General features: G+C 43.5%; 1 protein-coding gene across 1 annotated transcript in view; it reads left to right on the top strand.

Moving 5' to 3' along the window:
- The first annotated feature begins 491 nt into the window (after positions 1-491).
- Positions 492-18,986, top strand: part of GALNT10 (polypeptide N-acetylgalactosaminyltransferase 10) — a 90,314-nt gene continuing 71,819 nt past the window's right edge. The window contains exon 1 of the mRNA XM_037397417.1: positions 492-674. Within this exon, the coding sequence (XP_037253314.1) occupies positions 492-674 (183 nt within the window). The remainder of the gene's footprint in view (positions 675-18,986) is intronic.

The raw sequence follows: 18,986 nt of genomic DNA on the forward strand, positions 1-18,986 counted from the left end.
TTGCTAATGATTTTTCGGGAGAGCCTTAACAAGCGCTGCGGGGCTGCTCGCCCCGGAGCCCGGCCAGCTCTGCCGCAGGGCCCGCTGCTTAATGGCCGTGGGGACCGCTAATTGCGGAGCCTCCCTGGAGCAATTAACCACCTTGGCTTCCCCCGCCGCCGGCCGGCTCGGAGCCCGCTGCCCGCCCTCTCCCGCAGCGCCCGCCCCGGTGCCTCGGCATCCTTCGAGAGTCGTTATTAGAGACTCATTACGGGAGAGTCATTAGCGGGGCGCGGGGGCGGGCCGGCGGGGCGGGCCGGGGGCGGGCCTGCCGAGGCCCCGCCTCCCCGCGCGCGGAGCGGAGCGGAAGTGCCGGAGTTGCCGCCCGCCGCTGCCGCCGCCGCGCGCGGGGGAAAGTTGGGCTCCCTGAGGGCGGCGGCGGCCGGGCCGCGCTCCCGCTGCCCCGCGCCTCCTCCGCCTCCTCCGTCCCCTCCTCCCCGGCGGCGGCTCCGATGCGGCGGAAGCAGAAGCGGCTGCTGCAGGCGGTGGGGCTGGCGCTGGCCGCCCTCGTTTTCTTGCCCAACGTGGGGCTCTGGTCCCTCTACCGCGAGCGGCAGCTGGAGGGCGGCGGGGCGGCCGGCGGGGAGGGGGCCGCCGCCGCGGGGCCGCCGGGGGCAGCGGCCGGCGAAGCGCCGGTGAGTGGGGGAGCGGGGAGGAGGGGGTGACGGGGTGTGGGGCTGAGCGGCCCCCCGTGGGCGTGGGGGGGTGGGAGCCGCTGGGTGAGGGGCGGCTCCCGTAGGAGTGGGAGCTGAGGGGAGGGGGGCGTAGAGGATGGGCGCGTCCCTCTGCCTTGTCACAAGAGGGGGGGCCTCGGCGGTGACTTGGGGGGGCCTTCGGCAGCGACTGGGGGAGCGACAAGCAGCAGCCGCCCCCTAACGGGGGGGGGGGCGGGGGACAGGAGTGCAGGGGCGGGCTCCTGTGCCCCCGGGGAAGGCGCTGCTGTGCTGCAGCCCGAGCCTGGGCTGGAGGGGGTCGCCGGTACTTTCTTGGCAATTCGCAGACACGCAGGGTCCCGGGGGTCTGCTTGGCTTGTTTGGCCGAGCTTGGCAAGGGAATAAAGCGAGGGCTTTGCCCCTTGCTCCAGGGAGTAGGGAAGGGGAGTGTGTCCCATCCTTGCACGAAAAGGGCAGGAATTCTGTCTCCCAAGGGTGCGCCTCTGTGCCACTGCTCTTTACCTGCCTTGGAAAGGTACAGGCAGCGAACATCGAGCATCGCACCTGGCTCCCCGCAGAGCTCCAGGGAAGGGCTAGCAGAAAGGACCAGGTGGAGCCTGAAGATCATGTCTGGCTACCGATCCTCCTGTGGGAAAGGGGAGTGGGTAACTCTTCCTGAGAGAGGCACAGGGTGCCTGCTGGATACGTGGCCTGACCATATCACAGCACATGACTGCGTTCCTTTCTTGTCCCACTGGTGTAGTAGTAAATTTAACAGACAAACCTTTCTGCTTAGTGTGTGAGACAGAAAGGCTAGATCACCCAAATTAGGTGTGTGGAAGCTCGGTTTAGCTGCATTTACTTTTGGCTACGTAATTGCTTTATCCCCTTCTGGGTTTGGCTTTGTACCATTAAGAATGATTGGGACTTGAAAGCTTGAAATGTCAGTGTGTAACTATCAGTTCAGCTGCCGCTCTACAAGGCTCCGCTTGTTAAAAACCACTTAAAACTCTTAGTTGTCTAAATCTTTCCCTGCTTGGAGACTTGCTGCTATGACTGCACTGGAAAGGTGGAGACACCTACTGTGGCAATTTCTGCTGTGAGGGGGAGAAAGCTCTCGGAGGTGTAGTCAAACTGAGACTGAGCTCTTCCTTCCCAGAAGAAACCTTTCTTCAAATTCAAGTGTTTAGTGCAAGTCTAGGTATAACCATGATCATATCTTTGTAATATCCCGTGCTGGTGGGGAAAGGGATCAGCTGTTACCTGTCATAAAAGATAAATTTGTTGCAGTTACTCAAACCTGTGTAGAAATCCCTTTAACATACACAGTGATCATTACATGCTTGGAGTTCCTGATGATACTGCCATATGCTTGGATTTGTTGGGTGCAGGAAATCTATTTTGCATGACAGATAAAAATCAGGCCCTGTAGTCCACTGCTCTGTAGCTTGACATGGCATGGTGTTATGGCAAAAGGAAGACTGTTGTAATATCACGTCTTCCAGAGGTCGTGAGGATAAAGTTGGTGATTATTCTTAGAAAGCTTCAAAGTTCCTTGTTGGAAGTAGCAGTTCATTGTGATTAAATCTATAAGAGGTGAAAAATCAGTGACAGGCTGACTTTGTTTTCGGTCAATCTTCCAAGATTGTCCTTCTGTTGTGGACTTTGGGTAGCTGTAAGACTGGCATTTCCTACGGTGCAGTACATCACTGCTGACTTCTGTGCATATTCATTGTTCAAGGTACTTAGATATCCTGTACTGCCTGTGTTGTATAGAATGTTGACTCCGTTTTTCTTTAAGTCTCTTTAAAGTATGGCAGCTGTCAGTAAATTGAGATCTGCTTTTGTTTTGATGGTGTGTTGAGCTGGGCAGGAAACAGCTGTGCAGCTTACAGGAGAATTTGCAATAAAACCTCTGTGTGCTTGTGTAAATCAGAGTTACTGGGGTTTAGGCTGAAGGCTTCATCTTCCAGTCTAATCGATGTGGAGTTATGGGCTGTAGTGGGTCTCTGAGTGAAGATATACTTGTATCATATGCCTATTTCTTTGAAGGATTGGGCCCTGAAACGATAGCTTCTGTTACACTGAGCAAGGAAAAACATACAATGAAGGACAACTGGCTAAAATAATTTGGTAAAAATAATTTCAGATGGAGCAGAATAAAGACAAACCAAACGTGGTGCGTTTTTTGTTTTGGTTTGGGGTTTTTTTTACTGTTGTCATAGAGGTATCTGCCAGCTGACTGCAGAGAGTCTTCTGGGCATCCTCAGATTCAATGGTTCCAGGCTCTCTTCCTCGGTCCTGACAAGCATTCATGGTTTGTGTACTTACTAATCAACTTCCAGCTTGTAAATGAATGTGCTGTTTGTCTGCTTGTTCATGAAGCCATTTGGAAAACTCTGGATGATAGGAGGCTATATCACAAAAAAGATCTTCGTAGCAGTCAGAAAAGATTTTCTTCTGTTTCTGGCTTTAATTTGGCTTTTTGTGCAGGCTAATCTTTGAATTGAGGACATTTCAGATGTGATACAGTATTGAGCTTTTCAATGAAATCTCTGTCCAGGCTCATTCTTTCTCTTTAAATGGTGTCTGCTGTTTCAGTCAGTAATTTTATCTTTCAGAGTAACAGCAAAAGGGGGAAAAGGTTTTAAGAAATGGCTGAATTAAAGCTATAAAGCAATTCCTAGAACATAGAGTTGTGATGCTAAAATTTTCAAGTTTAAAACCCGCTACGAGTTTGTTTTGTTGTCTGTCCTGTGCTGCATGTTACCTTCAAAATGGCAATGTATCAGTGTGGGTGATTTTTGCCTTATTTAATCTTTCTAGTGCCTGGAACAAAAGTGTCAGAAAATTAAGCAATCAGAAGCCATGTAAATATATTCTAGGAAAGATTATGCTAAATGGTTTCTGCAGAAGTGCCTAAGCAGCTAATTGCTTCTGTATTTACATGTTCAGGGGAAACATTATGGTGGCTGAAAATAATGTATTGCTTTAATAAGGTGGATTAGGTCTGTGTTCTTTCCTCCTGCCTTTGGGTTTGTTCTTCTGCAGCTCTGTTGGGTGCTTTTTGCTCCACAGAGGAGGGATGGCCTTAAGTCATCAAAGCCTTGGCCTCAAGGTCGTGCTGCAGATAGCTTTTGAAAAGCTGATGCATTGAGTTACTCTTCACTACCGCTACATGCTCAGAAATGTCCGTTGTCAATGTGTATGTACAGTTGTTCAGCACATTATATGAATTAGGAATTCCTTTTTTCATGCTGAGTGTAACAGATTTGGCTAGTGTTGTGGCTCTGTATAGGGATGATGGTGACAAGGGACTGAAGTATTTCTGCTGACAGCAAAAGTGTTAGCTTAGAAGCTTCTTATACTTCGTGGTTGTACTTTTTTTGATCACCAGTATGTGTGTGTTGGTATGCTCATGTAACGCAGACTGACTTTTGCGTAGTTTCATCTTTTTCTTTTTTTAACAAGTATTCAATAAGTAAAAACATATGATCCGTAGGTGTGAGGGTAGGAAAGAGCAAGAGAAATGCAGCTATACCTTTTGTCTCTTGAATCTCTGCTGTCTTCCTCAGAGGCTGCTGGGTATCCTCAGCTGAAATGTTTAATTGATGTGTAGTCTTGCAGTAAGTAAAAGACAGATGAGTTAGTTTGTGGGCTAGTGGTTTATGCTTGGGCTAATGCAGCTATTTATGTGACCTCTAATGCTCTGCAGAGGTACTGCTCTGTACCTGTGTGGGCAGGCTGGAGGTCGGCACTCTGTGAGGTGCCTGCTGTTACAGGAACGTGGTGTTTGAACTCAAAGGGATGCTGAGCTTGAACATCTCTTTGAACTGCTGGCTAAAAGCACTGTAGCAAATTAGCTGCCTTTCGTTGCTTGGGTTTTTATCTGATATGGTGCATGGTTTATGGAGTCACCCTGTAGCATGTTGTAGTAGTAATTTGAGCTCTATAAATTAACTCGGGAGCATGATGGAAGTATATAAATCACATAGGTGATTGTGTGGTGCCCTCTGCTGCCAGCCGGCTGGAGTGAAATGGGACGTACCTGCCTGCTGGTAGGTTGTGAATGAGAAACCAGCTGCTAACTTGTGGTTGACAAACGGTTGGGGAGAATGCTCCTTCTGGAAAGGCTGGGGTCGTAAACTTTGGCTTTAGTGCAATTAAGCTTGAAGTTTCCAGCTGGTATTGCTGAAAACGTAGCCCTAATGATGAGCTGAGTGGGGAATGATGCTGCGCTGCCTTCCAAACTGCTGCGGCTGCTCATGTCCTCCTCAGCAGAGGAGGAGGATTGGCTTTGCCACGCTGACCTGGGGCAGCTATGAAGCTGTCGAGGATTGTCAGCTTCATGCTGCAGTTGGCAAAAGCTAATAAGGAGGAGGGTGGTTTAGCAGATTCTGTGCTGCCAAGGTTGGGGGGGAGGAGAAGGGCTTGGGAGAAGTGAGAGGAATACCTTTCTGCTCTCTGCCAGCCAGAGGTAAATGGAACAACTGACTTAACATACCTCATAGGCAGATTTCTTTGGCAGTTAGATGGGTCGTGCCCTAGACCTTGCTACTGCCTTTGAACTCGGGGGTCTGGCTCCTTGCAGACCTCTTGGAGACTGCCATTTTGGCAGCTGTATTTGCTAGTCACTCATCAGCTGATATAAAAGCAAACTTTGAAAAGCTTATTTTGGTAAGCATAGTGTAAAACAGTTGGCATCTAAGGGCTGAAGTGCAAGTGCTAGAGCTGAACAAGCCTGTTTTAAATTAAGAGTGACTGTTTTCCAGTATGGGCTACTCTAAAGTTGATCGCTTCAGTGCACTTGTGAAATGAGCAGGTTTTCCTGGACTGGGTAAGAGTGGACCGCACTGATTAGCAAAGTGAGCTGAAGCGAACATGAAGTGGCTAAACTATCTCACAACTATGAAGTGCAAAGTAAATTTGGAAAAGATGTTTATTAAAAAACTGGAGCTTTCAGTGGTGCTCACTCAGGGTCTCATTATTCCTTCTGGTGATCTTCACTATAATGGCAACACGAAGCTGAATGAACAAATGGGCTGTATTCTAGGTCTTCTATGCTGTGTGAAAACAAAGGGTTTGTTACACTTGCTGTTCTTTGGGGAAGGTTATCTCTATCAAGGAGTAGGTGCTCCTGTTACTGGGCAAGTGGTTCTGTTTCACCCTTCAGACGTGCTCTATATGCAGTTCTTAATAGCTGCAATGGTTACCTTTCTTCATGGAAGGAAGATTTCAGCAGGAAAATGTTTTGGCCTCTGGCATCGGACTACTTTTTAGGTCAGTGGTGAAAACCATAAATACAGTGGTCTGTGTGAATATGGATCAAATTGTGAGAGACGGCGAGATTTAAGAGCAACTATAGTTACAGATTTCCTGGCAGATAACTGCCATGTATTTGACTAAGTGGACTGCTAAACTAATGGCAGTATCATTACTACCACTGAGGAGTGTTGGTGAAATTAGGCAGAAGAATGCTATCAACCAGACTTGCAGTTATAGAGTATCATCTTCCATTCACTGTTTAAATACAGTTACAGGCATTGCTATAAAAAGATAAAGAAGTTAGCCTTCCTGTCACTCTTGTATTGGCTTCCCTGTGGAGCAAACTATAACCTTACTTGCATTGCGTAAGAACAGATCCTGTCTAAACTCTAAGCAAATTGTTATCCAGGTGTAAAAGCAACTGCACGCTGCTCCTGTTTCTTTGCAACCTTTTCCTGTACCAGGCAACACAGGCAGGTAGCCTTCAGCTTCCTTCTAGAAAGTAAAGAGCTGGTGGGGTGCATTAGGAGCTTGTAAGAGGTATTCCACTGTGTGCTTGAAAAAAAAAACAAACCAACCCTGTGCTGCGCAAATTTGTTTTGATCCAGTATGAAAGCATGTGTTTCAACCTGTTAGCATAGTATCCTGTTGACTTCAGCAGAGCTGACATTCGTAGGCTTTTATGGAGCGCACCTTAACTGGAGTGCACTGCGCTGAGTTTCCTGGTACTTCTGGATGGTGTAAATACTTATGTAAAAAAAGCTCCTGTGATATTTACCATCAGAGGACACTCTCTCATCATGCTTCATGTTTCCCATTCTGTTAACTCTGTAGAGTAACCTCTAAGTTACACCACTTAAAATTGTTTGATAGTAGCATGAATAATGCATGTTACTATATAGACACAGGGAAAGAAGTAACTTTAGTGACTTTGCGCATATGAAATCTTTTAATGGTAATAAGTACTCTCAGGTTAAGTGACCTGAGTGTATGTGTAGATTTCTTCTGGATCACCCTTACTAGAAAACTGGAAAGGAGTTTTTGCATGGCTGAGTGGATTAAAAGCTGGCTAGTTTGCGATGGCAAAGAGACATTAACAATCATTTAAATGTTACTTCAGTCAGACTGAGGTAGATTGGGTTAAAGCTGAATAGTTACTCTTTGTTAATTTAGTAACTATTCCTATTCTGGAATCAAATCGGGAATAGTTTTTCTACCCTACCTTTGCATTTTGTCTTAACCTGAGCTAATGTCCCTGAGCAGAGTGGTTTCAGTTAGTCCTACTGCAGTTTGGCCACTCAGGTATTCCTTCTAGATACAGCTTGGCCTGGGATTCCTGTGCTTCTGGAGGGATGTATAGAAGACATTCTGACTTGACTTAGGTCTCAGATGATTTGCAAAACCGATAGCTGTCAGTGGGGAATTTTAGCAGTTAACAGAAATTTTGGCAGTTAACAGAAAGTGTGAATCTGTTTATCGGATTTCAGACTCTTGATGCTCAAGTCACTTTCAGGAGTATAACAGCATGATGTTTTATTTCCAAATCCAGGAATAATACACTACCCTCCCCACACACACACCCACACACCCCCCCCACACACACAGCTTCTAATTTTAAATATTTATGTTCTGCTCTTGAATAAATTCCAAATTCTCCATTATCTCTTAAAAAGTCTACTTGTGACTTTACCTTCAGATCTGGCACGTTGTTCATGACTTCTTACAACCCAGGGAGTTAGGAAGTGTTACCGGTCCAGCTGTATTCAACAGGAATACCTCTCTGTGGTAATGGTATCTTTTCTATCAGTGTAACCAACTCCTGCGGTGGTCTTCACTGCATTTTGTGTTACCCTGGCTAGATGACAGATAGGTAACAAGGAAGCGAGTGTTTATCTACGCAGCTTTGTTAAGAATATAAGTAGTACTGGATATCAAATTATGGCTGACTTGTCAGACTGTGCCTCTTTTGTTAGATTTACAGGGTCTGGCAAACGGTTGTAGAAAACTGCAGTTAAGTAAATCAATATGTAGCACAGTAAGTTGCCAGGCAGCTCCCCTTTTCTAATGCCTAGGTAAAAAAGTAATTTCTACTGTGTCTGGGATCTGCTGGCAGCTCTGCATCTGAAGTCCTGTGCACCCCCTAAAATATAAGAAGTATGTCATTTGACATGTCTCCTTATTGCTCATAAGCTTGGTAAAGCTTTAAGTGGCAGCTTCAAAGAAGGGAGGTCTACCATTTCTTGGTCCTTAAGTTTGCTTTTCTTTCTAAATAATTAGCTCTTTTCTCTGCCCTTTTGCAGTTCCTCCATTTTCTCTAATCTTGGCTCCAGGGTTAAAAGAGAGCTCTCTAGAGCATATATATGTAATTAAGGCTTTTTAACCACAGTTACAGTGGAGTATAAGCAGTGTTCTGGTGTTTCTGGTACCCAGGGAAGAAACTTTCTTCAGTAGAAAAGCTGTTGATTTTATTGTAACTGAACTCTGCTCTCTCTGCTATCCCAGTCACAGAGTTCCTTCTGATACTGCTTCATGCCTTCCCACTCTTGGTAAGTTATCTTTCTAAGGTTGATGACTATTAATGACCTTCTCTCTTCTATAACTCACAAGAACAAAAATATTTTATTTATTCTGCCTGTCACTTTCTTGGAAATGCAGGCTGCCAGCTATTGAGTAGTATCCCTCACGAGTGTGTTAAGAAAGCTTGAGGAAATGTCATCCAGCTCATCTCTAACGTGTGACTTCTCTGGGTCTCACTGCAACTCTGTCCAGGCATCTGAACTAAAACACAGTTTTCATTAACTCTTCTAATGGGTGGTGGCATTTAGTAGACTTTCCTCTTTTGGAGGTCATGATATAAACACATGAGCCTGTTGCCACCAGTGTGAATCAGGGATGAAATTCCTCACTTAGTCTAGGTGCTCTTGGAGGTCTTACAACTCCAGTGGATGAGAGCACGCTTAGAGGCAATTACTGAACAGGAACTGATGGCTTAAAATTTGCACCCTACAAAACTTGGTTTGTGTTACTGTATCCTTTGCTTTTCTGTATTACTGAGTCAAATGGAATTGATAAGCAGTTTAAACATATTAAGGGTTTAAAATGGAAGCCCTATTTTAAGCGAGTTGATGTAACTCATGTGGGTATTACGATTCTTTTTCTTGGCCAGAAATAGAAAGCAAAGGAAGCGGGGAGGAGGATGGAGTCGGCGAAGGCTTGACTGCACGGTTGCTGCCCAGCCTGGTGGAGAAGTTCACTCTTAATATTTGTTTGGTGACTGTGTTGTCCAGTCTCAACTCCTTATTTATTTTTCAGCTGTAGTATTTTTTCTTCCCAATTAGCACAGGAAGTAGCAGAAAGCAACTTCTAAAAACTGTCTTTCAAAACAGTGACTGCTGGCATCCTTCCCTGTTAAGCTGAGGTAACTAATTTCTGTTCACAGCGTCTCCCCTAAACACTAATATGTATTTCTTGCATGTATGTCGTGCAGCTGATGTAGCGGTGACCTGACACATTTCCCTGATGTAGCTTTCAAACAAACAGACAACTTGGTCCGTTGTGCGGGGTTGCAGTTCACAAGGTGACTGCTGAGGTCAAACTTCCAAAAGGCCTTTCAGAGTATTTTTTTAAATGCACGGAAACTGCAGCTGTTTACTGAAATAATGACCAACCAAGGGGTTAAGTTTCAAACAAATGTTGAAGGGTTGTTTTCCAGGTACTAATATTTGAACTTGTGTCTTAAACTTGGATGTCTGTAAATGAACTCTTATCTTTCTGCTGTAGAGCTATTTGGTCATAAAAATAAAGGGTTTGCAGAATAACAGTAAATCATTCTGTCTCCTGCAAGAACTTTCTGGATGCATGAAATTTTCCTTGTTTGGCTACTCACTCTCCCTTTCCAAAAATCTGATTAGAACGATGTTTTTTTGTCTTTGTTAGTCAAAGTCTTGTGATGCTTTGGGCTTTATCAGATCTTATCTGGAAACACTGTCAGCTGTCCCTCCTACATGCAGAGCTGCTTTGCTTTTGCCCTCTTGAACAACTGTTTTTACAAGATTAAGTTGTTATGAAAAGTTTGGTTCTGCTTGATCTCTAAAGCCTGAAATCCTTTGCTTGCAGTTATGTCTGCAAGTTAAGGTGACTTTTCAAAGGAAAGTCAGCCTCTTCTCAGTCTTTGCTTACAATTATTCGGAAGATAAAACACTTAAAACCTCTAGTAGCTGGTCTTGTCTTTTCTCAGTGGAAGATTGCATAGGTTTGTCTTTGTACAGATTAACTTTACTAGGATTCAAATTCATTTGGGAAGTAACTTTTATCTAGTTCATGACACCAGCAAGAAAACAATTTTTTTTCTGTGATGGAAAAAGAGGTAGTTTTTTTCTGTTTTGAGTTTCCTAACGTTTCTCAGCTGAATCAGATGAAGTCCAAAGAAGAAATCTTCACAAGGACTAGTAAGCATGAGCCGTTGCTTAATAAATAAAACAGGTGAAACGGAGTTTGAGTGTTCTTAATGTTTTGACCAAAGTTTTCAAAGATGTCTTGAGGTGTGATGTTCCTTTGAAAAATGAGAGACTTAGTGACTTTGATCTAGGGTATGATACAAAAATAACCACATAACCAGGTCTGGCATAACATAAGATATATTTTTTTGTTTGTTTTCTCTTTTTTATATTATTTTTAAAAGAGTGAGCAGCTCCTTCACTTCTGCTCAGGCTGACTTTCATCTTAACTCTGCTTCCTTGAAAGTGGCTCTCTTTAGAGACTGTACTTTCAGCTCAGGTAAGTAAAAGCAAAATATATTTCCTCACTAAAGAAAATTGGTACCCCAAAAGCTAGATAAATACAGACATATCTATGTTGTAAAGGGCTTCAGTTAAGCAAGTAAGTTATTTTCTGTTACATTACAGAAGGTCACTTAAATTTAGCCCAACTGTCAGTTCATGTTAGCCACTACGTAACAGGCTTGTTCTGGATCTCAAAAAGAAGTCAACCCTGTGATTATCTTCTGTCTTCTCATTTATCTTCCAGGTGGCCGGTTGCCAAGGTTTAGTGTTTGATAGCCAAGTAATAAGGAATAACCCTTTTTTTCCACTCCTGTGTATGTTAGTTTTGCTGATTCACCAAATACACTCCGGACTGCCACTTCTCTTTGATGCTTAGGCTGAGGCTTACTGTGTTGGAAATATCTGAAACTCCTACTGATGTTTTGCTGTTGTGTGCTGCCTAATTTTTTGTGTGGCTGTTTTGGAATCTGATTCAAGTTACTAATTTAGCCTGGGATAAAAAGCAAAAAAAAATCTCCCTTCAGAAAACCAGCATCTGTTCACAGGTCTTGTTCACAGCAGCAAAGAAGTTAAATTGGTACAATTAAAGTGTTTGGAATGAGTCTTCTCAAGGTTATTTTGCTTGCCTGATTCTGAGGGCATCAAGGCAAGCTGCAAAAACATCTGCAAGGTACTGGAAGACCTGGAATTTTGGTATGGAAACCGGCAGAAGTGTATTCGGTTGTACATATGGAGACCAGGAAACTATCCAAGTTATTACTGTTGCCATTTTTCTGCTGTTGCTGCTGATTCTTTGGGAATGTGGTTCCTTTCCCTGTTCTGCCCCAGATTGTTTCTGGTCTTCAGGTGTGGATTGCATGCCCTGTGAATGGGGATGTGGAAGGTTGGAAGTGTCTTATCTGCAACGTGTGAAGGTCCTACTTGTGTTGTCCTTGATTTTGATTGCTGCAGAGTATCTGTGTATAAAAGATAATAGGTTTTCTTTCACCATAGTTGCATATTTTCTGCAAATAGGAACTTGGGCCAGCTGATTACAGAAAAAGTCCTTGGCAAAGCAATTACAAACTAACAAGAAATTGTCTCTAACCTCAGTTTGTGCCAAAACACTTTTCCTTGTGTTTTGGCCAAAGCTGTTATCAGTGTAAACTAATACTGGTTACTATGGGTGAAAAGCCTAAGCTCTGGAAACAAGCGATGTCTTGTTGCTTTCCAAGTGCTGATACTTTTATAATAAGAGGCTGCTCCTAGTAGAAGTGCATCTGAGAAGCTGTGAATTGATGCACGCAAGCAGAGAGCGCTGGCATTGCTGATAAATTAGCTGGGAATTGTCAGTCGTGTATAAACTCAAATATTGGCTTAACCTGAAAATGTTAAATGAAATATAAAACTACAGATTTTTCTCTCTGGATATTTGAAAACAATAACAAGTCATATGAAAACTTGTTTTTTAAAATTATTTCTAGAGGGTATGAGTTTTCAAGCCTAATGCAGCAAAGTCTATTTTTATAGTCCTTGAAAACAAAACCTGACAGACCGTATTTGCTAGCAGTTATATTGCTCTGGTGACAGTACTTCTTTTTAAAGCATGCCAGAGGAAATGCTCTGTGCCGGAGCATATGTCAGTGATTAGTGGGACCAGTGCTGCAGGATGAAGTAGGAGAAATATGGTTGCGTGTAGAAAAAGCTGAATGGACAGAACATGAGAAATGTAGCAGTTTATGGACGGGTTTGGTTTTATAGTAGGAATGGAAAATAGTTATTTTTAGGCTTATCTGTATGTAACTGACATGCAGTCTTCCAAATCGGTTGAGGTTTAACCCGGAGGGCAACAGGTGCCTTTCTCTGTAAGTTTCCCTTAATTTAGAAAACAATTTAGATAATGTTGGTATTTGCATGCTTTGTGTATGCCGGAGTGAACTGAAAACCCTTGGGAAGTGAGAGACTTTGGTGCCCAACTCTTCTTTTGGATTTTGGCCTGAGTGGATTTAAGGGCTCAGGCAGAGGGTGATCCTCAGAAACCAGCCGATCCTCTGAAGACCTGCCACCCTAAGCCCACAGTTCTTGCCAGTCAAGCCCCTGGGGCGTGTGCTCACGTTTTGCTCCCAAGCAGCTCATGCTGCCTCCCTGAAGCTCAGCAACCATCCTTAGGCAGCCGTCCTCGGCATAGAGCACCCCTTGTGAAGGATGCCGAGTTCAGAGCACAGCTCTCACACCTGTGCGTGAGCTGTGTGGGACTCCGGGTGCTGCATTCAAAGCCCAAAGCTCTGGGGTGGAGGGGAGAGGAGGACAGTGCCCCGACACCCTTCCACAAGGATCCTTGAAGAGGTGCAGTAGGTGCAGCACTCGATTGACTTTGCCTCCATGCTTTGACTGTGCAAAATGACAAATAATCCCAGCTCTGTGTCTGAGAGGAACGGCTCAGCATCAAAGCATACAGACAGGTGTTAAGCATTTGATTCTTATGCAATATAGAGGCCACCTGGTATGTTAGGGCTAAGTGCTTAAGACCTGGAGAAATCAGAGGTCAAAAGCCTGTCTTATGCAGATGTTTTCAATTTGATCCTGAAGGTGCCTACAGACCTTTCTCAAGGACGTAGACCCCACTGTGGGAATCACAGAGCTGGAAGTTGAGCTGAGAGATGCACAGCACTGCAATATCAAAGTTTTATGTAGGTTTAGCTCTTGACAACATAGATGTAGTCATCACTCAGGTGCTCCAAAAGATATTCTCTTGTCTTGCCTTATTCTTCATACCTTGTCAGTTATGTTGGAGTACACCAAAATTTTTCTGTTCAACGTAAATGGAAGCAAAATGAAAATGCCCTGTTCCCTTTATCAGAATTGATGTCTGTATTTGAACTTTTCCAGTATTTGTTTATGAAAACTGCTTGTTTCCCCTTCTGAAATCTTTTGTCAGAGCAGTTCAATACAACTTGGATTAAAGGAAGTCACAAGAGGTTAGAGAATCCCTGAAAACTAGAAAAAGAAGATACTAGACTGTTCTGTAGCATTACCCTGCTGGTATCAAAATTACACTGCTACTTTTGTAGAGTAGGCATTTGGCTATTATATGTAAAGAAATTATGCAAGAAGCCAAGTTATTTCTAATTAAATCCAGGTTATGAAAGAATTATCTTGAGCTCACTACAGCTGTGACTTACCTGTCTTGGGCTTTTTTTGTGTAGAATTTTTCCTCACATTGAAGAGTGTTTAAAGCTATTTTAGGTCTGTTGTTTTGCTGGCCTGTAAAAGTTCTTGCTTTTGAGTAACTCTTGAGATAATTAGAAAAACAGAATTAAATTCTTTGGGGCTTTTAGGGAAAACTGGTGGCTTCAGGAGGTTTGATTTGTATTTCTTTAGCATGCAGGAGGCCCAGTCAGTAATCTGCAAGGAGAAAGTAAAACACCCAAAGGAAGACTGCTTCCCATAAAGCAACATCAACTGAAAGTATTATTTATTTTCCATCCCTAAAGTTGCTGTATAGAAAATGCCTTAAAAATTAAATTGTTTGCTGGTACTTGTACCAAAAAAAGCAGCTTCTCAGCAGTGCAATAATTTGATTTTATACTGTGTAACAAATACTGCACAGCTTTTTGAAAGGGACAGCTGGATTTTCACTGGTGACTGAATCAAGTGTTTAAAGATCTTGGATGTTTTCAGTCGTCTTATGTGTGGTATTTCTCTAGGTTTTGTAATTGCTTCATACTTGAATCCACTGGCTCAGGCATGAGACTTATGGATCCGGTTTCTTCTTCCTTAGCTTATTAGAGCTGTGAAAGGATCTGACTTTGAAACCTTGACTATTTTTAATCTCTCTTAATTCCTTCCAACTGTTAAAGGTCTGAACATTTAAGAGGAGCACCAGCTTACCTCATTTGTGAGTCATACCTTCACAATAACAGAATGTCTTTGGTAAAATGTTTTCAAGCTCATTGAAGCTGGATCAATTAGTGATGGGTTTATGTGGGTTTTTGCCTCTATCTGCAGCCTGTTTTTTTAGCAGAAATACGTGTACTGGTGGCTCTTTGAAAGGGTGCTGTCCATGGATAGCAAAGGAAAGGCAGTGGCTCTGGCTGGAAGATCGGCAGTGAGGCACGATGTTCATCTTCCACTTCTGATGGAAGGCTGTTGAAATCCATCTCTCTCTTGTCCGTGAAGGGTTGTGATGCACTGTTAAGGCAGACTTGTTCATAGACTTCAGTGATCTCCTCCATTCAGGAGGTGGAAAAGAATACCAAAGAAAACTTTCTTCCATCCTATTTATAAATTTTGTCAGTTTAACATGAATGAGTTTGGGCATGTGTTCAGTGCAGCTGGGTGATGCTGTTAGGATTCTGTTCTGGCTTGCTAAACAGGAACGATGCATAACACCTTGCTATTCAGTGTGTGTGTGTGTGTGTAATCTGTTCTTGGTTCTGTGCAGTCAGCAGGAAGGGTCAGGTATTAATGAAAGAGAAGATCAGTTCATGCACCTGGATCTTGTTTGAAATTACAAAGCTTCAAAAGCCTCTAAAAGCTCTCAGTGGCTCCTCGAAAGAGGAAGCTAGTTGGCAGAGAAGACCCTGAAAGCTACTTGGTTATAGAGTACTCTTAAAATTTAATGAAATATGATCCAACATCTTAATTGCATCTCTGGGTTTACACATTTAATGTTGACTTTAGCAATTCTGCTTAGTACCTAATGGGGCTAAACTCCTTGTGTAACAATTAATCTCCTCCAAAAGATCTCAATCTTAAGGAATACTAATACTTGAAAAAGCAGGGGGAGAGAGACAGCAGTTGCAAAGGTATCACCTGGCTTTCTGAAGCTCCTCAAGTTTTAAGTGTCTTGTGGTTCAAAGCAATCTTGGCTTTAGCTTATTTTATGAAAATTTCCTTCCTACTATTCTGCAGAATGGCTTGGACAGCCTACAGCGAGTATGTGAGAGATTACTGTGATCTGCAGCCAAAATGGTGGATGCATTAACCAATGCTCTTTAGCAAAAGAACTGCAGAACAGCTTTCCACAGGAATTTATTGTTCTTCAACCAGTAGCCACAAATGCTGGCTTGTGTCCCTGGAACACTGAATGTTTGAGGCATGGCACGGTTTGCAGCAGGAGTTAGTCAACAGTTAGTTTAGGTCCATGGCTGCCATGTGATGCTGTACTATCACTTCAGCAGTCCTGCAATATTAGTTTTTTGCTTCTTTGGCTTCTGCTTACCAATTCTGCCTTTGCTGAGAGGTAAAAAATAAAAGAACACAGGGAATGCTGCTGGACCTTTTATCCTTTGAGTGCTGTATCTGAGATCTTCATAATTTATATATTTGGGGTTGAAAGGGTAGACAGGGAAGGCGGTGTCATTCCTTGGACAGTCAAACTGTTAAGAGGTTTTTTTCTCTTACACCTTTGGTGTACAGCAGTGTGCCTAGTTTGGAATGGGATGCTGCCTGAGTGATTCTTGCTCTTCATCATGGTTTACATTCAACCCCAACACAGGACAGTAAGAGAACGAATGTAGTTCTTGCCAGTCACTTATTCACAGACCACAGGAGCGTCACTAACTGCACCCCTTTCCAGCTGCATAGTCTGATGTGGGAATGGGACTGGATGCACTTATCTGGAGCCGTGGACTTCAAGGGGAAGAGGAAGTAAATGTCCCTTTCTTTATCTTGTCCTCAGACAACATGCTATTCCAAACCCAGCTGGCAGAATGGCCTGCATTGGGCAAAACACTTGGCACTAACTCTTAACAAGGCTGGTGGTTTTGTAGTACCAGACAGCTGGCATCCTTGCTGGGATTGCCTGAGTGGGCTTAATTTTTCAGCAAGGTGGATGCTTTGAGTCCACGGGACTGAAGATGCGCTCCTAAGGCACCCACCCAGCTCAAAGGTGGGAACCATGTTCTGGCACAGCAGGTTAACGTGCAGCTGGCACAGGAAGTGCTTGCAATAAAGCAGCAGTCTTGGAGGTGGTGGATTGATTGCATATCCTCTCTTGCTTTCATCCGTCAGGATAGCTCTGGTTTCTCTAGTGGTCTACAGCTTGAGACTGAAAGAAAATGTCTATCATGTAAACGCTTTTGTGTGTGTATAACAGACTGTAAATGTTAAGGTGTTTTAGTATCTTGCAGTGTCACGTACCATCTAGAAACGGTGGCATCGGTTGGATGAGCAGCTTTCAGAAGGGGAGAGAGGTGTCTTTGCTGTAGCTTTTGCTGCTCCATCTTTGAGTTTCTATTGCTAGAAGACCTGCTGTACTTTGAAAAGATTGTAGTTGAAAGAAGTTACAAAGCAGCACCCCAGCAGGGTATAATCTCCTCAAAGTAATCTTTTGGGAACTGCATGTACTTGATAGACATTTCAAGGCATAAACTTTCTATAAAGAGTAGAGAAAAGTTCATTGGTATCCAGGCGAAGACCCTTTGGCCATCTGGACTTGACTTAGATGTTGTCTGCTCCTTGTGGTGTGGGTAAGGAGTGCTGTCTGAGCTGTGGATATAAGGTGCTATGCAACATATTTTAGTACCACTTAAGCTCCCTTGACCTAATCTGCTTGCTTTTTTACTGGAGCACGGATTAGCAGTGGGTTGCTAGTGTAAAAGTAAGCAGCAGTTAATTCTTGTAAGTCAAGTCCTGTGTGACTGTGATTCGGGTAATGGAAACTTTTTGGAAAAAAACAGGGAAAACTCCTCAAATGAACATGATAGGGGATAGCCAGGAGTGATTCTCATGCCAAATAGTGATGTGACAGGCAAATTGCGTGTTAAGACTCGGATGATGCTGGCTACTTCAGCTGCTGCTTTCCTTCTCCAAGTCATGACTGATCTCAGCTCTTAGCCAGAGCAGGCTTCCTTTGGAGGCCTTAACACATTCCACAGGATTCCAGATTGTTCTGAAAATACTTTCTAAATGCTGTCTTAATTAAAGATTTCTTTAAGTCAGAATTAAGTTATTAAAATGTTCCAGGCATTTTCTAGAAGTCTTTGAAAGCTGACTGAACATTCCTTTCAAAGTTGACCTACTGCCTGTTGTGGGTTACAAAGTAATATTGTGCTGCTTGTGGGTTACAGATAAGTTCAAATATATGTTGGTGGTTGTGGGGTTTTTTTTAACTTGCAGGAGTTTGCTTTTTTGTGAGCTTACGCTGCCATTGAGTCACTCTTCAGGATTTTGCAATTGTGTAGTTGTGGTCTTTCAGCAGTAATGGAAAAACAAGTCTAGCGTTCCTAGGAGGGCATTTTGAAAATCTCTGGGTATGTCAGACTAGATAGTGCTGCATAAGACAATAGACTAACAGCCATCTAAACCGCTTTAGTTCTGTTTTGCAGAACCTGTGGCTGCTTCTGAAATACTGGGTGATCATACACAATAGGGTTTTTTGTACTTTACAGGAAAAACTGCATCCTGTGGAGTTGTAGACAGCTTGCAGAACTGTGTTGCTGCAAGCATTGAAAACGCTGCTTAGGTGATTTGAGGAGATAAGAAATGCTGAAGAGATGTGCCCTTAAAGACTAGTTGCACTGTCCTGCGTCTGTCCCTGTCAAGAAGTGTGAGAAGAGGTGGTTCTCTGCCATTAAAGTAGTGATTAGAGCCTCAAACCCAAACTGTGTTGTGTGGATTGAGTGCTGCTGGTTTGGGGGTTTAATTAGGGGTTTAAGATTGTAAAGGCACACTGCAACTAGCTGTATTCGGTGTATCTAACTAAAAAGGCTGCGTATTGGAGGGAACTGAATTTCTGTAACAGTAAAGCAGTGTTCTTGCCTTAAAAGATGGGTTTGTAAGAGAGCTCTGGGTCTGCTGTCTTTCCAAATCAATGTTCTGCATAGGTTATGTTCTTCCCTGCATTTTGCAGGTAGTTTGGAGAAGCTAGTGGCTTCAGTAGGGTTGTCACATTTTCCTGGTGAGTGCCGTTAACTCCTGTAGAAGATTATATCCAATTTGCTGTTTACTTAGCCAGCGTTAGGCAGACTGGGCTGCTGGTTCAAAGATGGAGTCAGTGCAGAGGTGTCTGTCTGAGCTTGAAGCTGGCCTCTGACACTTTGCTGTTCAGTTCTATAAAGTTTCAAGAGTTGTTTTTTTTTAAAAAAAATAATAATCAGAACATTGTCAGTTTATGTTGCTTCTGCTGGGACCCGTGAGCAGCTGTGAAACTACTTATCAAGTTAATGTTCAGATTCTCACTGGAAATTGCAAGAGCGTGTCAGACCAGGACTCAGCCCTAAAACAGATGTGTGGTTATAGATAAGCACTATTGTCATGTACATCA

Source organism: Falco rusticolus, chromosome 8 (genome assembly GCF_015220075.1).
Source record: "Falco rusticolus isolate bFalRus1 chromosome 8, bFalRus1.pri, whole genome shotgun sequence".
Taxonomy (NCBI): domain Eukaryota; kingdom Metazoa; phylum Chordata; class Aves; order Falconiformes; family Falconidae; genus Falco; species Falco rusticolus.